At 43.6% G+C, this 19,415-nt stretch overlaps 1 protein-coding gene and 1 long non-coding RNA gene across 6 annotated transcripts in view; one reads left to right on the top strand and one right to left on the bottom strand.

The window, feature by feature from the left end:
• LOC103791527 (uncharacterized) overlaps positions 1–19,415 on the top strand; it is a 59,201-nt gene that overhangs the window by 33,815 nt on the left and 5,971 nt on the right. Inside the window, exons 4-6 of one of the 3 annotated variants that reach the window (XR_013532259.1) lie at positions 9,792–9,989; positions 12,885–12,971; positions 15,018–18,338. This is a non-coding gene — a long non-coding RNA (uncharacterized LOC103791527). Of the gene's footprint in view, positions 1–9,791; positions 9,990–12,884; positions 12,972–13,191; positions 13,987–15,017; positions 18,339–19,415 lie in introns of those variants that run through there. The other 2 variants (XR_008479843.2, XR_013532258.1) reach the window with 2 other exon arrangements.
• CKMT2 (creatine kinase, mitochondrial 2) overlaps positions 1–19,415 on the bottom strand; it is a 34,125-nt gene that overhangs the window by 4,553 nt on the left and 10,157 nt on the right. For 2 of the 3 annotated variants that reach the window (XM_008991882.4, XM_002744843.7), the window contains exons 2-8: positions 12,391–12,562; positions 10,496–10,694; positions 8,908–9,003; positions 8,189–8,410; positions 6,363–6,448; positions 5,362–5,485; positions 3,950–4,084 (exon numbers count right to left, since the gene is read on the bottom strand). In XM_008991882.4, the coding sequence (XP_008990130.1) occupies positions 3,950–4,084; positions 5,362–5,485; positions 6,363–6,448; positions 8,189–8,410; positions 8,908–9,003; positions 10,496–10,694; positions 12,391–12,542 (1,014 nt within the window). In that variant the 5' untranslated portion in view covers positions 12,543–12,562. The remainder of the gene's footprint in view (positions 1–3,949; positions 4,085–5,361; positions 5,486–6,362; positions 6,449–8,188; positions 8,411–8,907; positions 9,004–10,495; positions 10,695–12,390; positions 12,563–19,415) is intronic. The other variant, XM_054252608.2, reaches the window with a different exon arrangement.

Raw genomic sequence — 19,415 nt, forward strand, 5'->3', positions numbered from 1 at the left:
CTCTTTTCTGGTTCCATATGAAATTTAAAGTAGTTTTTTCTAATTCTATGAAGGAAGTCCATGGTAGCTTGATGGGGATGGCACTGAATCTATAAATTACTTTGGGCAGTATGGCCATTTTCATGATTCTGATTCTTCCTATCCATGAGCATGGAATGTTTTTCCATTTGTTTGTGTCCTCTCTTATTTCCTTGAGCAGTGGGTTGTAGTTCTCCTTGAAGAGGTCCTTCACGTCCCTTCTAAATTGTATTCCTTGGTATTTTATTTTCTTTATAGCAATTGGGAATGTGGGAGTTCACTCATGATTTGGCTATTTTTGGTGTATAGGAATGCTTTTGATTTTTGCACACTGATTTTGTATCCTGAGACTTTTCTGAAATTGCATATCAGCTTAAGGAGATTTTGGGGTAAGACAATGGAGTTTTCTAAATATACAGTCATGTCATCTGTGAACAAACAATTTGACTTCCTCTCTTCCTATTTGAATACCTTTTATTTCTTTCTCTTGCCTGACTTCCCTGGGCAGAACTTGCAATACTATGTTGAATAGGAGTGGTGAGAGAGGGTATTCTTGTCTTGTGCCTGTTTTCAAAGGGAATGCTTCCAGCTTTTGCCCATTTAGTATGATACTGGCTCTGGCTTTGTCATAAATAGCTCTTATTTTGAGATATGTCCCATCAATACCTAGTTTATTGAGAGTTTTTAATATGAAGGGGTGTTGAATTTTATTGGAGGTCTTTTCTGCATTTATTGAATTAATCGTGGTTTTTGTCATTGATTCTGTTTATGCACTAGATTACATTTGTTGATTTGCATATGTTGAACTAGCCTTGCAGCCCAGGGTTGAAGCCAGCTTGATCATGGTGGATAAGCTTTTTCATGTGCTGCTGGACTTGGTTTGCCAGTATTTTATCATTATAATTAAAATAATGATATTCATCGGTGATATTGACCTGAAATTTTGTTTTTTTTGTTGTGTCTCTATCAGGTTTTGGTATCAGGATGATGCTGGCCTCATAAAATAAGTTAGGGAGGAGTCCCTCTTTTTCTATTGTTTGGAATAATTTCAGAAGGAATGCTACCAGCTCCCTTTTGTACCTCTGATAGGAGTTGGCTGTGAATCCATCTGGTCCTGAGCTTGTTTTGGTTGGTAAGCTATTAATTAATTCCTCAATTTCAGAAGTTGTTATTGGTCTATTCAGGGATTTGATTCCTCCTGGTTTAGTCTTGGGAGGGTGTATGTGTCCAGGAATTTCTCCATTCTTTCTGGATTTTCTAGTTTATTTGTGTAGAGGTTTTTATAGTAATCTCTGATGGTAGTTTGTATTTCTGTGGGATCAGTAGTGATACCTCCTTTATCATTATTTTTATTTTGTCTATTTGATTCTTTTCTCTTTTTTCTTTATTAGTCTGGCTAGCAGTCTATTTTGTTAATCTTTTCAAAAAACCAGCTCCTGGATTCCCACATATATATATATATATATATATATATATATATATATTTTAAGGGTTTCTTGTCTCTCTCTCTCTCCTTCACTTCTGCTCTGATCTTAGTTATTTCTTGTCTTCTGCTAGCTTTTGAATTGGTTTGCTCTTGCTTTAGTTCTTTTAATTGTGATGTTAGGGCGTCAGTTTTAGATCTTTCCTGCTTTCTCCTGTGGGCATTTAGTGCTGCAAATTTCCCTCTACATACTACTTTAGCTGTGTCCCAGAGATTCTGGCACATTGGATCTTTGTTCACATTGGTTTCAAATAACTTATTTATTTCTGCCTTATTTTCGTTATTTACCCAGTAGTCATTCAGGAGTAGTAGGTTGTTCAGTTTCCATGTAGTTGTGAAGTTTTGAGTGAGTTTCTTAATCCTGAGTTCTAATTTGATTGCCCTGTGGACTGAAAGACTGATTTCCATTCTTTTGCATTTGCTGAGGAGTGTTTACTTCCAATTATGTGGTCAATTTTAGAAAAAGTATGAAAAAAAAAAAAAAAAGAAAAAGTATGATGGGGTACTGAGAAGAATGTGTATATTTTGTTGATTTGGGGTGGAGAGTTCTGTAGATGTCTATTAGGTCCCCTTGGTCCAGAGCTGAGTTCAAGTCCTGAAGATCCATGTTAATTTTCTGTCTCATTGATCTAATATTGACATTGGGGTGTTAAAGTCTCCGACTATTATTGTGTGGGAGTCTAAGTCTCTTTGTAGGTCTCTAAGAACTTGCTTTGTAAATCTGGGTGCTCCTGTATTGGGTGCATATATATTTAGGATAGTTAGATCTTCTTGTTGCATTGATCCCTTTACCATTATGTAATGCCCTTTGTCTTTTTTGATCTTTGTTGGTTTAAAGTCTGTTTTACCAGAGACAAGGATTGCAACCCCTGCCTTTTTTGCTTTCCATTTGCTTGGTAAATCTTCCTCCATCCCTTTATTTTGAGCCTATGTGTGTCTTTGCATGTGAGATGGGTCTCCTGAATCCAGCACACTGATGAGTCTTGATTATTTATCCAATTTGTCACTCTGTCTTTTTATTGGAGCATTTAGCCTGTTTACATTTAAGGTTAATATTGTTATATGTGAATTTGATCCTGTCATTATGATGCTAACTGGTTGTTTTGCCCATTAGTTGATGCAGTTTGTTCATAGCATCCATGGTCTTTATAATTTGGTATGTTTTTGCAGTGGCTGGCACCGGTTTTTCCTTTCCATATTTAGTGCTTCTTTCAGGAGCTCTTGTAAGGCAGGCCTGGTAGCGACAAAATCTCTCAGCATTTGCTCTCTGTAAAGGATTTTATTTCTCCTTCACTTATGAAGGTTTGGCTGAATATGAAATTCTGAGCTGAAAATTATTTAAGAATGTTGAATATTGGCCCCCACTCCCTTCTGGCTTGGAACTCCTGGACTCAAGGGATCCTTCTGCCTCTGGCCTCTCTAGTAACTAGGACTATAAGCACACACTACTGTGCCTGGCTAATTTTTTTCATTTTGTGAAGATGAAGTCTCATATATTGTCCAGGCTGGTCTTGAACTCTGGGGCTCAAGTGATCCTCCTGCCTTGGCCAGAGTGCTGAGATTACAGGTGTGAGCCACTGTGCCTGGCTGAAACTTGTGTTCTTAACTTCCATAGCGTTTGGTTTTTGGTGCCAAGATGCCAGCATTCAGTGTGTTTATTATTTGTTTACATAACAGTTGTCATTGTTAAAATTATGAAGTTAATATCTTAGCCTTCAAATTCTGAACAAAAAAAATTTTTTTTTGGTAGGAAACACATTTTCTAGAATCGTTTTAAAGTATTTGATTCACTTTGGGTGCTGAAACTAGTAGTTGCCCACCAGAATCTTTTTCTTCTTCTAGCATGGGAGCTAGAAAGTGACCACTGGCCAAGTTCTTAGGTAATGAAACAAATAGAAGTAATGTGTGCCACTTCCAGGCCCAGAACTAAAATCTCCCCTTTCCGCAAGCTGGAACATGGGGCCTGACTGTGACCATGGAAATGGGGACAGTGCTCCTCCAAGTGTAGCCCCTTGACCAACAGCTTCAGCATCCCCTGGAAACTTGTCAGAAATGCGAATTCCGTATGTGGGGCCTACAACTTGTGTTTTACCTAGTCCTTCAGGTGATCTCATGCACACTCAAGTTCGAGAACTGCTGCAACTAGGAAAGACAGAGAAAGGAAATGGAAAGAACCAGAGAGGGCATACCTATCCCGATTTGTTACATGAGGAAAATTTTAAAGGTCTTATTCTTGAAGCTACCATCTTTTTCTTAGTCCCCTTAACCTTTTATTCTAACTAATACAACTCGTCTTTTGGGGCAAACTTAATTTTTTCTTATTATTTTTATATTATAGGTAGAGAAAGTAGAGTTAAGGAATGCAGTGATGTTTTCTCCCTCCACAAAGCAGTCACATCTGAGCTGATCCTGGCCCATCGGGGTCACTAGTCAGGCACATAACAGTACCTTGCTGAGCTTTGGGATCCTAACGTGGACACCGGCTCGTAGTCCTGTTCCAAGGTTTGAAGGACAGGTCAGAATGTATCCTAGGCGCTCATTCCACATGAACTCCCAGCCTCGTTCTTGAATTAACCGTTCCACCTACAAGTAGAACCACAGTGAACAGATGCCAGCATTTTCCAATATCCATTCATTCAGCACATCCCCAACACCAGGGAGAGAGATGTGTACCCTTCTCTGGCATGGATGAAATTAAGATAAATTTATAGTACTCCTTTAACAGAAAATACTTGACTTGACTATTAAAATGGTCCAATTAAGTTAAATGAACCATGTAAAGCAGTGGTCCCCAACCTTTTTGACATCAGGGACTGGTGTCTTGGAAGACAATTTTTCTATGGACCATGGGGAGGGAATGTTTTGGGGTGAAACTATTGCTTCACCGCAGATCATCAGGCATTAGCTTCTCATAAGGCACTCACAACCTAGATCCCACACATGCAGTTCACAATAGGGTTTGTGCTCCTGTGAAAATCTAATGCCACCACTGATCTGACAGGAGGTGAAGCTTAGGTGGTAATGTTTGTTCGCCCACCACTCACCTCCTGCTGTGCAGCTCAGTTCCTAACAGGCCATAGACTGGCACCAGGTCCATGGTCAGGGGTTGAGGACCCCTGATGTAAAGCAGTTACCACAGTACCTAGCACACACTAAGCACTCAATGACTGTTAGTTGGTGGCATTATTTTTCATGCCAAGAGAGTAGGAGAATATAAGAATTCTCAGCAGGTAAGTCTATGATCAGGCTACATTCTCTGTTGTCTCTCTGCTTAGAGTAGCTCAGAGCAATATTAAATAAATCAAAAAGAAATAATGATCCACAGACTTCCCCAAACCACAGTGGAACTGGGGAGGAAAACATAATAGCTTTCTAATAACGAGAGAAGGTCATCTATTTTCTGAAGTACTACCTTGAAAATAGATGAAAGTTCCACTCCAAAAAATGCCCTGAGGCTGGCTCCTGTAATCCCAGCACTTTGGGAGGCTGAGGCAGGTGGATCACCTGAGGTCAGGAGTTCGAGATTAGCCTGGCCAACATGGTAAAACCCAGTATCTACTATGAATACAAAAATTAACCAGGCATGGTGGCCAGCACCTGTAATCCCAGCTACTCTGGAGGCTGAGGTGGGAGAATCACTTTTGAACCTGGAAGGTGGCAGTTGCCGTGAGCTAAGACTATACCACTGTACTCCAGCCTGGGCAACGAGCAAAATTGTCTCAATAAAAAAAAAAAAAGCCTTGATCTCTAGAAAAAAAATTAGCCCCATCTTGGAAGTTACCATAGTGTCTTCTTTCAAGAACAACAAAAAAAATACAGTAATTTTAATAAATATCCAGAAATCTCATATAACATCTTACTTCTTTTAGTCCACGACAGAATCGCTCAAATACTCGTTTCATATTGCCTCCTTTTTCCATTGAGATTACCCTGGTGTGATCCTCCTCATTTATCCAGATGAGAAATGTCTTATCATAATTATGCCTAATGAAGAGAGAAATATGGTGCTGAGTGTTAATTGCATTTGTTTCAACACATGAAAATTCCCATTACCTCCCTGGCTTGATTGCTTCATTTCACCTTTCTCATTTCCTAGATGGCCCTAATCTCTTAACTGTGCCTGAAAAAGTATGACAAAACAATGTTACCTTGACAGAAGGAAGAATAAGACCAACTGTCACCATAAAAGATGTCATGTTTTTACCCAACAGGAATATAATTCCCCCTAGGTCCTCTGACTAGGATGACAGTAATTCAACTATATAACATTGGCTTTGATACTAACAAGAATGTTTTGTCCCCTGAAAGATTCAACCAAAATCTTGTGCTTTACAAAGCGGGTGGGTTACCTTCCACCCAAGATGTTTAAGGTATACAACATTTCACACGTTTGCACCATAGATCCTGCCTGTCCATCTCTACTGAGTGGCTGCTCATGAACACCTTTATTTCCACTACTTCAGGTACATTCACTCATAATAACCTATCAGGGTACAGGAGACAAAGTGGGCTGAGGACTGTTGGCCAAGATAAAATAGATGTCAGTTCTTTCAGGGTTTTTCTTAAATCCTCAATATTTTTTATGTTTTGCTCTTTTAATGTCATGAAACAGATTCTCTGTGAGATCAAATAATATGAAGTAAATTTTTTCTTAAAAAGGTAGCCTTTTTTTTCAGGCATAATTCATGCAGACCAGGTCACATTTCTACACATCTTAGTAACATCACAATACTGAGACACACACACAATTTTTAAGGCATGCTCTCAACTGCAGTACACAGCAACTCCAGGTTAGGATAAGCAGGTGATCTCAAAAAAATCCTCTACAGATACTGCAAATGTGAAAATGCTACATCCATACCAGATTCCCCTGGCATCTGGCCAGTCACGGGCCATTCCAGCACATGTTAATAAAGGGGACACTGGCTTATCAAACAGAAAGTGGTCCTGTAGGTCAAAAGGAATAAAGCAGAGAGGAGAGACTGATGAGATCAAGCAGGACTGCAAGTGGCAGGTGAACAAGTTCCAACTCAATTCTAATGGCTGCTGTCTCTTAGGTGGTGGTTCTTAGCCTTGGCTGCTCACTAGAATAACCTAGGAGCTTAAACAAACTAATGCCTACTTCCCATCCCCAGAGATTCTGACCTCGTTGTTCTAGACTGTGTCTGGGCATCAGGTTTTTTTTAAAAGACTCTTTCAGGTGATTTTAGTGTGCAGCTAATGTTGGAAAACACTGGTTTAGTCCATATGGAACTCAGTAAATCACTATGGAGTGGGTATACACTACCAACACCAACCCTATGCAATGGCTGAATGAGCAATGAATGAGGGGCGCTGTCCTGAAAAGGCTTTTGTAAACAGTGGTCATTCTCTGTTTCTAGCATTATTGCTTCATGTATTATTATTTCTTCCATTAAAAAGTATTAGAGATGTACAGTAATGATCAATAAATTAAAATAGCCACCATTAATACTGTGCCAGGCTCTAAATCATAGGCTTGTATTTCCTTTAATCTTCACAACTCTATGAAATAAGTATTATTCTATTTTATAAATAAGGAAAACAGATTCAGAGAGGTCATACAACTTGTCCAATAGGGTGATTGTAGGAAGCGGCAGAATATAGATTTAAGTATAGACTTTATGACTCCCAGCCTTGTGCTTAACCACTGGAATGTACTTACTCCACGTATCAAAGTTGAGACTAACTTTTTTTTGCAGTGTGTATACAACTATTTCTTATATAGCTACACACGTACTCTACAGTGGGATATATGGAAACTATATATTCAAATATGATTACACTGAGGTAAGAAACCAAGTGGATGTGGGGAGAGGAGTCCTGCAGTCTCTAAGGGGGAGAGATCAGTCAGGAGAGGATTGTGAACTGCCACCATCCAGGGAGTAGCAGTTTCCCTTAAGCAGGAAACCAGCGTGGCTACTTGAGGTGGGCGGTGGAGGGGGAGCTTGTTCTAACATGGGACAGAAGAATAGTTGGCCTAGTGGCCACAGAGACCAGGAGACTGAAGCCCACAGACCATATAGTTGGCCAGTCTGGTTTGGAAATGAGGCATATTTCTTAGCATTTGCATCTTTTGAAATGACAAAGTTTTGTTTCTGCCATTTTTTAGAGTTTAGTTAAAAGTTACTTTTGAAAGTGCTATCTTGTTTTAGCTATGCTAAGGTGAAAATAAGGGACTTGAGTTTTGTGCACTCTGGTGCCAGAGGGAAGCCATGGTGGACACAGTGGAAACAGCAGAAATCAACCCCAGCAGGAAATGCAGAGGCTGCCACCACACGAGTCAGGGCAGGCCTCCTACCTGGAATTTCCTTTGGCTGGAGACCATCTTCTGGGCACAGACAGGATTTCCACACCTAACTGTTCCCATTTATGAACAAGCTAGGAGATCCTCCATTCAATCTCTACCTGGCCCCCTCCATGCACAGGCACCATCTCCATATTGGAGCTTCCTATGCAGATTTTATCCATGGACTATTTCAGTGGCTTGACAAGTACAATGTAAGGCCTCATCTTTCTTTCTTACAATGAACAAGTAGATGCCCTTGGGCTGAGCCCAGCAAGCTCTCAGCCAGGGTAAAGGCTGAGCTGAGCACCAGGAGAGGCCTTCCTGTACAGGTCAGAGCCCCGCATCCAGTTCTTCTCTAGGGATCTCCATCTGTTACTTACGTCGATAAGCCGCTGCTGGTCCTGCTCCGTCATCTCAGACAGCCTGTAATAGCGGCCGGCCAGGTCTCCCTTGAGGCCCTCCAGGGCCATGATGGCCACATTCTCCACCTCCCTCCGCTCAGCCCGGGTGCAGGCAGGTGGTAGGCTCAGCCCACGGATGCTGCGGCCTGTGCGCACCCGAGATGACAGCACATAGCGCTCATCGAACTGCCCTTGGGTGATCTGCCGAGCAGAGTGTGGGGTCAGCCTCTGACCACAGTCCTGCCACAGCCACAGTGGGTTCCAGTCCGCCATTCTGCAGTTTCCCAGGGGACCCTCAGGCACTGTGCACAACTGCACAATCCATAAGTTGGACACATTCTGGAAGTCTTGAGGCAGAGGGCTTCAACTAGCAAAGGGGAGAGCTGTTTTATATAGTGTGGTCTGAGGTCCTTGACCCTAACTGGGTGGTTTGGGATGAAAAAGGGAATAGCTTTGGAAAAGGTTTAAATTTCCCAATGACCAACCTTTCCCTAGTTGTATTTATTAAAGGAAACAAAGACATTGGGAACTTCCTAGCCTCTCCTCTGTGGCCCTCCAGTGGGGAGGCTCTGCTAGGGCAGTCACAGCACTTTCCAGGAGTATCTGACTCAGGGTGGGGAGCCCTTCTTTCCAGGGCTCCTCCCATTAGGCTCCGGAATGCCAGCCTCATGGGGAAGGAGAAGGAGGCTGGAGCCTACCTTGGATGCATCCAGATCAGTTGGGTGCTTCATCACCCTGGGGTCGTAGCCATTGTGTCTTAGTTTGATGACGGGGTCAAAAAGGTCAGCAAACACCTGCAGGAGGGAAGATGCATGTTTTCTCTTTAATTGGTTCACCTACGGTTCAAAGACCTTTCCATTCACTTGCTCTTTGTATCTTAAAAGCCAAAGTTGATGCCTCCCTCCTTTGACATCCGTGGGACTACCATATAGGAAATGGATGTGATGGATTGGTTAATGATAATAAGAGAGAAAACCTTTTGGAGGCATCTTGCCTCTTGAGACAGGGTGGGGCTGCTGAGTCCTGCCATCTTACCCTCCCCGAGTGATCTGCCAAAATCATTGCCATCAGACCAAGCAAGAAAATTCTCATGGTTAGGAATTTAAAGGGTTTCCTAGACGTGTTTGCCTTTGTGGGTTATAAGAAGCTACCAGATCGGAGGCTACAGTTTTATGCTCAAAGGGAAAGTCAGTTTCTAAAGGTTAAGCCACACATTAAATTTGTTGAAAACCTGGCTATGCCAGAAGAAAGTACACAGCAGCAGTTAGGGCGAAGCAGGGAACTCACCCTGTGAGGACCTTCCCCAGCCCAAACGATCTCATGCAAAATCTTATTTAAAAACAACAAAACTTCAGGCATATCCTTTGTTTAAAAAAAAAAAAAAAGTATTAAAAGAAGTTGTAACAAAGCACCCTGCAGACTTTAGGAGCTGTGGAAAGTGGGGACGGCTTTGGGTCCAGAGAGCTACCACTAGCCTGGGACCCAGACTAGACCCAGGGTTGTACACTGCTATATATTAATGAGCCACAGGTTGTGTTTTTTTTCCAAGATGGCTCCCTCTCTTCTCTGGCTGCCTTTCTAGGGAACTGCCTTCAGCTCTCTGCAACAGAAGAACCCAAAGGGTGGACCTGAAGCAACAGAAGAACCCAAAGGGTGGGCCTGAAGGAGGAGGTCTGCAGGCATTTGCCTCGGCAGAGAGACTACTCTGTGGAGGGGATGCATGGTGGCTGCGTTCTGTTCCAGCCAACCACTCTGTGCTTCTGCACGGAGGATGACGATGGTGAGATCATAAGGTTTATCCAAGAGTCTTGGTGAATTCAGTAATCTGGGTTACAGTAATTGCCTAGTCAGTAATAGAGAATTCACTAATAGAAGTCGTAATAAGAGAAGTCCTCATTTTCCTAAAGATTGACCCCACCCAGTAAAGCTCAGCCGCAAACACATCAGCTTCTAATGTCTTATTGGTGAATACATACCATTCAATTTCATTATTTCTGTACCACTCATCCCCTTGACAAGCTCAGAGAGTTCTGTCATGTAGTTCATTCCTCCACAGGGAGGGTCCTAGCACAGCAGCAAGGGAAGCCTTGTCACTGGAAGCTATAGACCTCATTGTTTCAGAAAGCATTCCAGATGATTCTTCTGGAGCTGGCTTCCCTTTATGGGAGCCCTTTTGGAAAAGGCAGAAAGTTGGCCCCATAGACAAGAGAAGGACCCCAGGACTGTGCAGTTCAGTCATATCCAGAGCATCCCTCCCACCCTAGAACCAGCAGCCAACAGTTTTACCTCGTAGGACTCCTCGTCACCAGCCACCATGCCCACAGTCTTTATGAAGGGATGTCCAGGGTTGTCCACTCCAGTCTGGATGCACTGGTCTAGGGTGTAGCCATTGGGTGTCACCTTGTTGCGAAGCTTGGCATAGATGGCAGGGGTGAGGCACTCGGCCATGCAATTGTTGTGCTTGCGCAGGTCTGGGTAGTCTGCGCTGTGTGGGGAGCGGGGCAGGCTGTTAGCCAGCAGCCCTCAAGGAAAGGAGCCATTGGAAGGACTTGGTGTTTGCCCATCCTTCCACTAGGCTCCCTAAAGCCAGTGGGCACAGGGATACTTGGCTAGAACTGCCCAGGAGTCGAATGAGTAAGCCAGGTTTCCAAAAACAGTCCCAGAGAAAGGGACCTGGCCCTAACAATCTCATGATGCTTGCTGTAGAAGCCCACAAACTGTGGCTCATGTAAAAAGGGATAAAGTGAACATAATAGGAGAATTAATTGAGATTGTATGCAGCCTCCATTTCCCCCAACCCAGAAGTTTTGGTAAAACATCAACCACAGCCACATTTTGGTCCCATAGGTTAGTAGTGGAGAGAAACCCTGCAGGTGGAACTGCATAGAAATCCATCTATTTCTGTCCTTTGTTTATCATGCAAACTCTACGAGAGTAGGGATTTTGCCTTTTTGAGAACAGTCCCTGGCTCTTGAATCCAGTGTTCAGTAAATATCTGTGGGACTAATAGAAATAAAATTGGGTGCTATTTCACCCTGGGGTATGTACTGGTTGAGGAATAGGAGATTGAGGACCACCACAGCCTCAAATACAGGTCATGTCACCTCTGGAATTCCCAAGGTACATGGTGGTTGCTGGCGATTGATTCCCTCAGATCATGTCACCCCTGGAATTCCCAAGGTACATGGTGGTTGCTGGCAATTGATTCCCTCAGATCCTGATTTCCACAACAGACGAAATGTCTCTGAGAGACACTTCAGTGGTTTTCCTCGTCTCTCTTATCCACACCTGCCTAAGAGGAATTCTGCACGCCACTCAAACTCTGCTCAGCGCGTGGTGTCTCATCCATGGCAGGGTTCCAAGGGCTGAGAAAACATGTCCATTTTTACCCCTTCATGCCACTCCTCCACTTTCTCCATCTGCAGTGTATTTTAGAGCTGATACTTAAAATCGGTACTACAACAGAGGCATGGTTCGGGAATTAGGGGGCCTGGATTTGCATTTGGCTGCAGTAGCTATGTGAACTTGAGCACTGTTTAATTTTCATAGGCCTTCATTTCATCACAAGCTAGGATGAATAACAGATACTCCATGTAAAGTGCTCGTCATACATAAAAGTACTCCACAAATGTTAACTATCCCTATTAATACTATTCAACTGGATTGCAAGCTCTAGGCAAGAACAATGATGCTACACTTCTTTGTATACACCACGGGTCACAGGCTTAATGAGTCTCAAAACGATTTTCCATTTTACTTAGTCATCCTCAAAGGCAAAAAGAAGGAATCTTGCTAACAGTTTGAAGTAGGGGAAAGCATATTTCTTGCTGGCCTTCGAAGGGTTTTTGTTTGTTTTGTTTTGTTTTGTTTGAGATGGAGTCTCGCTCTGTTGCCAGGCTGGAATGCAGTGGAACGATCTCGGCTGACTGCAACCTCCCCCTCCTGGGTTCAAGCGATCCTCCTGCCTCAGCCTCCCAAGTAGCCAGGACTATAGGTGTGCGCCACCAAGCCCAGCTAATTTTTTTATATTTTCAGTAGAGATGGGGTTTCACCATGTTGGCCAGGATGGTCTCGATCTCCTGACCTCGTGATCTGCCTGCCTTGGCCTCCCAAAGTACTGGTAGTACAGATGAAAGCCACCCTGCCTGGCCTGAAGTTATTTTAAAGCCAAGGGGCCTTACCTTGCAGGGAATAGCCTGGGCTGCTCCCGGGCCTCGGCGCACACCTTCTGCTGGTTCAGCAGGTAACCAGTGGTCAGGGCACTGGTGCCCATGGTAGCAAACAGCAGAGAAGCATTGCGGCCAGTTAGCAACTTAGAAAAGATACTGGCCATCTTTCCTCTTGGATGAGTGTCTGGAAAGCAAAGAAGCTGGATTAGATAGCTTCATAGGATGACCCTGAGCCACAGCATAGAGGTCAATAGGCAAGAGAGAAAACTGCAGAAGCCATAGCCCAGCCCCTCTTTCCGGGAGGTAGGGAGGGAGGGGCGTGTGTGTGTGTGTGTGTGTGTGTGTGTGTGTGTGCGTGTGTGTGTGCTATTTCTTGGTTTTTTTCTTCATATTGCTTAGGAAAATCTGGATAGTTTTAGACATCAATGCTGAACTGTCTGAACTCCATGCCTTTTCTGTTAATATGATAAAAAAAATAAACCACAACAGAGGATGTCTTCTTCCAGCTGTTTGACAGACCAGATGCTCTTTTGAACTTTGCCACTAGACCACAACTAGACCCTGAACAGGATGGATTTCTGGACTTCTGAAAGGTAGGAGAAATTTCTGAGGACCACCCTCCCACTCTGCTAAAGTTGGGATGCCAGCAATGGGGATGGGGGCCGAGACTGGGATTCCCTCATTGGAGTAGGTCCTTTGAAAGAGGTTGAAGTGGCACAAAGTCAGCAGACCCCATCCTCTGACTCCCACCTGAAGCAGGCCTAAAAGCTCTCTGAGGAAATTATATTCAGTTTAGGCCCTCCATTCCTACAGATTAAGATGAAAGAACAAACTCCCAAAGATCACCAAACACACAATGAACAAGAGTCAACAGAAGAAATAACAGATTTAGACTGCTAACGACTGAAGATGTTTAGGACTGTCAAACAATAGTATAAATAAGCCCTCAATTGAATGTTTAAAGAACTAAGTGTGGAATCATAATTATGAGCAAGCAACAAGAGACTATTAAGAATGACCAAGCTGATTTGAAAGAATCAAATTAAACTACACATTATGACACAGCTGAACATAGAACAGATGAACTGGAAGATATTATCTTAAGAAATTACTCATAATATATCACAGAGAAATGAGAAAATGGAAAATAGATATAAATTAAGAGAGATGATGGATAGAATGTCAAGCTCAAATACACATCAAATTGAAGTCCCAGAAAGACAGACCAGAGAAAACAGAGAAGTCAAATTTGAAGAGGAATAACTGAGACATTTTTAGAACTGATAAAAGAATCGGTGATTCAAGAGATATAATCTAAGTAAACAAAAAAATTGACACTTAAACAAATAATAATGAAACTGCAGATTATTGGTGACCAAGATGTGAAAAGCAGTCAGAAAGAAAAGACACTTTATCTACAAAGAAATGACAAACATGAACTGATTTTTCAGTAATGAGCCCAGGTAAATAATATTTTTAGAACCAATAACTATTAACCTAGAACTGGGGGACTAGTCTAACCATTTTTTCAAAATGAGAGTGAAAAAACATATTGATAAAAAACAGATCAATAACAGGAATTACTAAACTATATGCTTGAGAAAGAAAGGAAATGACAGCAAAAGGAGAGCCTAAAATGCAGAAAATGGAAAAAGCATGTATAAATTAAATAAAATTTATATACTTATTTATAATACAAGTACTAAGCTACCAACAAATGATGAGAAACAGGATAAACATGCACAGACAGAAACCCTGCTGGGTCTGCTAGTGCCCCAAGATTAGAAGGGCCAGTTAGCCCTACAGTATTACCTAGCAGGAGCTATGCAACATGGCTCTTTGAGTAGAGAACAAAAGAGCAGGTACCTCTCAGTACTTACTCTCTGATGTTCATGATGCCCATATAAAGAGTGTATGGGCCAGCCACGGTAGCTCACGCCTGTAATCCCAGCACTGGGAGGCTGTGGTGGACAGATCAATTGAGGCCAGGAGTTTAAGATCAGCCTGGACAAAACGGCAAAACGCTGTCTCTACTAAAAATACAAAAAATTAGCTGGGTGTGGTGGCATGCATCTGTAGTCCCACCTACTCAGGAGGCTAAGGCATGAGAATCACTTGAACCCAGGAGGCAGAGGTTGCAGTGAGCCAAGATTACACCACTGCAATCCAGCCTGGGTGACAGAGTGAAACTCTATTTCAAAAAAAAAAAAAAAGGAAAAGTATGGATTTCCCTAACATTTGGAAGGCCCCCAAGACTCAGCTGGAAGCTGTTCCAAGCTTAGATGGATTGATTGCTTCAAAGAACTTGCTGATGTGGAAGACTGTAGCTGAAAACCTGGGCTATCCAGTGAAGGATAAACAACTCTCCCAAAAAGTTGAACCATCATTTGGAAGCTTCTGCTAAACCTGAATGTCCCCACTAAAAGCATCAAAAACCTTGAAAACATTTGAGAAGTTGTTTATCTGCATTAGCCCAGGGAATTAGATTAGTTCTTCCATGCTAATATCTGCAAACAATTCTTTTAATTCTAAAGACAACATAAGTTACTAAGACAAATTGGTCATTTCTTGAAGTTGTCCTGGGGACTTGTAAAGACCCAACATTAAATCTGATCATGTAAACTTTGCTCCCTTACTAGATTTCAGGTTGTATTGTAAGTATCCCTCCGAGAATGGATAACGGCTCTTCAAGGAGCTGCACCAGTGCTTCCTGGTCCTTGCATGCAGCAGGCAACACCAGCGCACATCCTTTGGGCTATCTTATCTACTGTCACACCCTCAAATCCACTTTCTAACTAGAGAGAGGCAATGCTGACACTCTAGAGGTTTACTGTCGAACTCACCAAAGTCAAAGAAGCTCTGCCCAGATTCTTTCCAGACAGTATGGGCCTAAACATAAGCCAGACATGGTCTTCCTAAGCTGACTGGAAGTACATTCCTTTCTGGGATTGACCCAAATAACTTGATCTTTTCCTTTCCTTAAATTGCCTATCCAGTGACAGGTGTTCAAGTCAGAGTCTGGGAGGATAAATCTTAGGAATCAGAGCCAAGAGGAAGGGGAGGGATTGGTCTCCATGAACAGCCAGGTGACCACTGGAGGTTTTCAAAGGTCTTCCTCGGTCTTCCTCCCTATAAGGGTGATGTGTGAGTGGGCATCTGGCTCAAAATATAATGTTTGACGTGTCATCTATATGTTAGTTCCTAGAAGGAACTTATTCTAATTAATTTAGAATTAGTAATTAATTTATTCTCAGAGTTCCAACACTGCCCTTGTATCTGAGCAACAAAGGATGATTCATGCAGATAATCCTGGGGAGGCTTTGGTCGAGACTAGCAAAGCAATCTTGAAACTGAAATTCCTCCGTGTCCTTGCTTTGATTCCTTAGAGAGAATTGATACAGACTCCAAGTTTTAGTGAAGCAAAGAATTCCTGCTTCCTTGACTCTGATTTTCTCTTGCCAGGACACAAAGAGGCATTGAATTTCACCCTTAGGCCTTAATTAGTAACCTTGTTTGTGAAATTGAAACAAAGGTCTCAGTGAAAGGCTGGCAATGGCTGTTCCATGCTCTCTGAAGACCCAGAATCAAGGCTTGCAACGAAATCACTTTTCCTCATGACTAAACTAAATCTCTCTTGCATGTTAAAAGTCTTTTAAAAGCTGTGCAGTCAGAACATTGCTTTGGCTTTCACATTTCCCTGTTACCTGGCAGGCCCCAAATGTTACACAAGCATTCTCTGCAGCTGTAACCACTACTCAGAAGAGGCTTGACTTGTTATTTGCACACATGATAACGTGGCATAAATAAGTAAAGCTGGGAAGATGTTTGTAAGGGGTTATCTGTGTCTACCAAAGCAGATAGTATTTAGTTTCCAAACATGGTTTTATAAGTCAGTATATCTTGTGCTACCATCAGGACAGAAGTTTGGAACAAAAAGAAATCTGAGGCTCACTTGCAAAGCTTTTTTAATGTTTTCAATTCCCTCCATGTTCTGGGCATTATTATTACATACTCAATTGTTCTGTTCAGAGATCACTAGGGAGAGGAGATGAGGAACCAGAGCAGCCAGGATGTTTCTCCCTGGGATAAAAGCTCAAGCATTCAGACAGCCTCACCGTGGGCTCCACTTCTGTAGCCAGAGGGGATTGCAAACAGCAGGAGCATCTCACATACAGCTTGTAGGAAGCACACATCTTTTCCCCAAATGTTTTGTTTGGTAGTTGGTCCTTGCTGGCTGATCCAACTTCCCCGTCAGCATATGATGAGCAGTTGAGTGAGATGACCACACTTCCAATCCTGGCAGGTACGGGTCTATACAAGGACCTTCTCCCAGGGAACCCTGGCTGCTAGATACCATAAGGCTGAGGGAATCTGCCTTCTCAACTTCGCTGCTGCCCATGTTCCTTCCCACCATCCCCTTCGCTCTAATTGGCCCTGTTTTCCGGCCTCACATCTACCACTGTGCCATCTTAGATCAGTTAAACAGCCTAGGAATGGCTTCTAGCCCAAGCAGGAAGCACAGAATTCATCCATCACCCACTAAATCCCAGGCACTGTGCTAGGTGATGATGATATGAAAGTGAGCAAAATAAACAGTTCTGTCCTGTGGGGGCTTCTAATTCATTTGTGGCAGACAGTCAAGAAACAAAATCATCATAGGTGGGGTGAGTGCAGAGAAGGAAATAAGCAGGATATCATTCAGGGAAAGTAGAAGTGATACTTTCAAATAGGCTAGTCAGGAGCAAAGAGAATAGAACAGCAAAGCCTCAAAGCTGGACAGATCTGGACTTGCCCCAGAACAGAAAGGAGGTCAGTGGGGCTGAAGCACAGGGAACAAATCACAGTGGACTGCGGGAAGGGTGGAGGGGTGGGGTTGAGGGGAGCCAGCTGCTCAGGGCCCTGAGAACACCGTAAGGAGTCTGGAGTTTATTCCAGTGCAGAGGAAATTCACAGATGTGCTTACAAGCAGGAGAGGAGCTGAACTGATTTCATCAGTTACAGGGGCAGCTCTGGCTGCCAGTGGAGAATGGCTTAGAGGGACATGTGCAGAATGGAAGCAGAGAGCAGTCAGAGAGGCCCTGGAGGTTGTCCCGTGAGAGATGAGGTGCTGAGACCCCGGTGAGTTGGCGAGGATGAGAAAGAATGTATTTGCACTCTGTTGTGGGGCAGAACTGACAGGTCTTGCTAATGGTTTGGAAATGTAAGAGAAAATCAGGGATGCCTGAGATTTCTGTCCTACAGTTGGTAGGGTGGTGAGGCCCTTAGGTTTTGGGGCCTGCTGGTATGAGAGCAGTTGGAGAGTAGAGGGTTGCTGGCAGAGGTGGCCCCAGGCCTCTCCCACTGCAGCCACTGGGATTCCTCACAGCTCTAGCCGTGCTGCGCCCTCTGCCTGCTTACCTGCTACCCTATCTCAGCTTTCCCATCCCGCTAGCTGCTGGGACTCTTTCAAAGGCTTCATAACACCTACACTGAAGGCCTGGCCATCAGGCCCCATTTCTGCCCAGCACCACTACAGAGACTGCTGTACCCAGTGGTGACATTGTGCCCTATGAACTTCCCCACATTCTCTTCAACTCCCAGATGACCTCAGATGTAGCTGCTCTCTCAGGCCTTCAGAGTACCTGTCCACCCAAATGAGTAATATTTGCATTACAAGGAGGAAAAAGGAGAGAGGAATGGGGAACCACTGGGTACCTGCTGTTGTCCCTCTTTTCCAGATGAAACCAGATACTCCTCTATGAAGTTAAGTGACTTGTGTCAGGGTTACACTGCTAGTGAGTGACGGAGATGGAATTTGAATGCACACCTGTCTGACTCCACCTCCCATGTTCTTTCTGCATGGCCACCAAGCTCCACTGTCCTTCCTTGCTCTCTGGGAGGTGGCAACCCTCTCTTTCCACCCACTTTCTGGATCTTGACAAGTGGTTCTGCCCTGCCCCAGCTGTCAAAGCCTGCAACCGCTGCCAAAAAAAAAAAAAAAAAAAACCTCAACACAAGTGCACTTTGGACCTCTGTCATGTGTTGATGTCACAGATGCTGTACTGGGCCTTTGACTCCTTGATATAAAGCCAGGATTCCTTCCTGGAGGCCATAAGGTGGACAGAGGTGGGAAGCAGTCAGGAATATAATAGACTGTCCAAAAGTGTTATTTGAGAGGCAAGAGGCAGGGTGAGGAGGGCAGTCGGTGGGTTTTCATGAAAAGCGATGCACGGCCGGGCATGGTGGCTCATGCCTGTAATTCCAACATATTGGGAGGCCAAGGCAGGCAGATCACTTGAGGTCAGGAGTTCAAGACCAACCTGGCCAACATGGCGAAACCCCATCTCTACTAAAAATAACAGAAATTACCTGGGCATGGTTGTGGGTGCCTGTAATCCCAGCTACTTGGGAGGCTGAAGCAGGAGAATTATTAGAACCTGGGAGGTGGAGGCTGCAGTGAGTTAAGATTGTGCCTGTGAACTACAGCCTGGGCAACAGAGTAAAACTGTCTCAAAAAAAAGAAAAAAAAATGGGGGATGCATGCTCACACAAAGGAATACTAACAGAAGAAAAATGGCATGATCGGTTTCCTCCTATGTAGCACTGTGATGAAAGAACACCTTTCAGGTATGTGCCTTGATGGAGGAAGGGGGGCAGTGAGAGGTTTGAGGACAAGCCGCTGATAACCCTCATGTATCATCACAGTGGCGCCCTTTGGGAGCCTCCTCTAGTGAGCTAGTCCACTCTGGGAAGAGGAATTGTCTTATCCACAATTCTGTCTTCAACATTGAAATTCCTCTGGGCAAAGCCTAAAAGAGAGCTGCCTCATTTCATGTAACTATAGTGTATGTAGTGAAGAGGCTCCAGTGTGTTTTCAAGGCAGTCCGAGAGCTCTTTCTGGAAATCCTAGGCTGATGACATCTGCATCTAATTCTAATTTGTCTTACAACCAGGCTGAGACCTTCAGCATCATCAGACTGTGGAACTGCTCAGGTCAGGACAGGCAGATAGAAAGGCCCACATGGATAGTGGTTCCTCCTCCCAGGAGGCCCACACCA

The sequence above is a fragment of the Callithrix jacchus genome, chromosome 2 (genome assembly GCF_049354715.1).
Source record: "Callithrix jacchus isolate 240 chromosome 2, calJac240_pri, whole genome shotgun sequence".
NCBI classification, from domain to species: domain Eukaryota; kingdom Metazoa; phylum Chordata; class Mammalia; order Primates; family Cebidae; genus Callithrix; species Callithrix jacchus.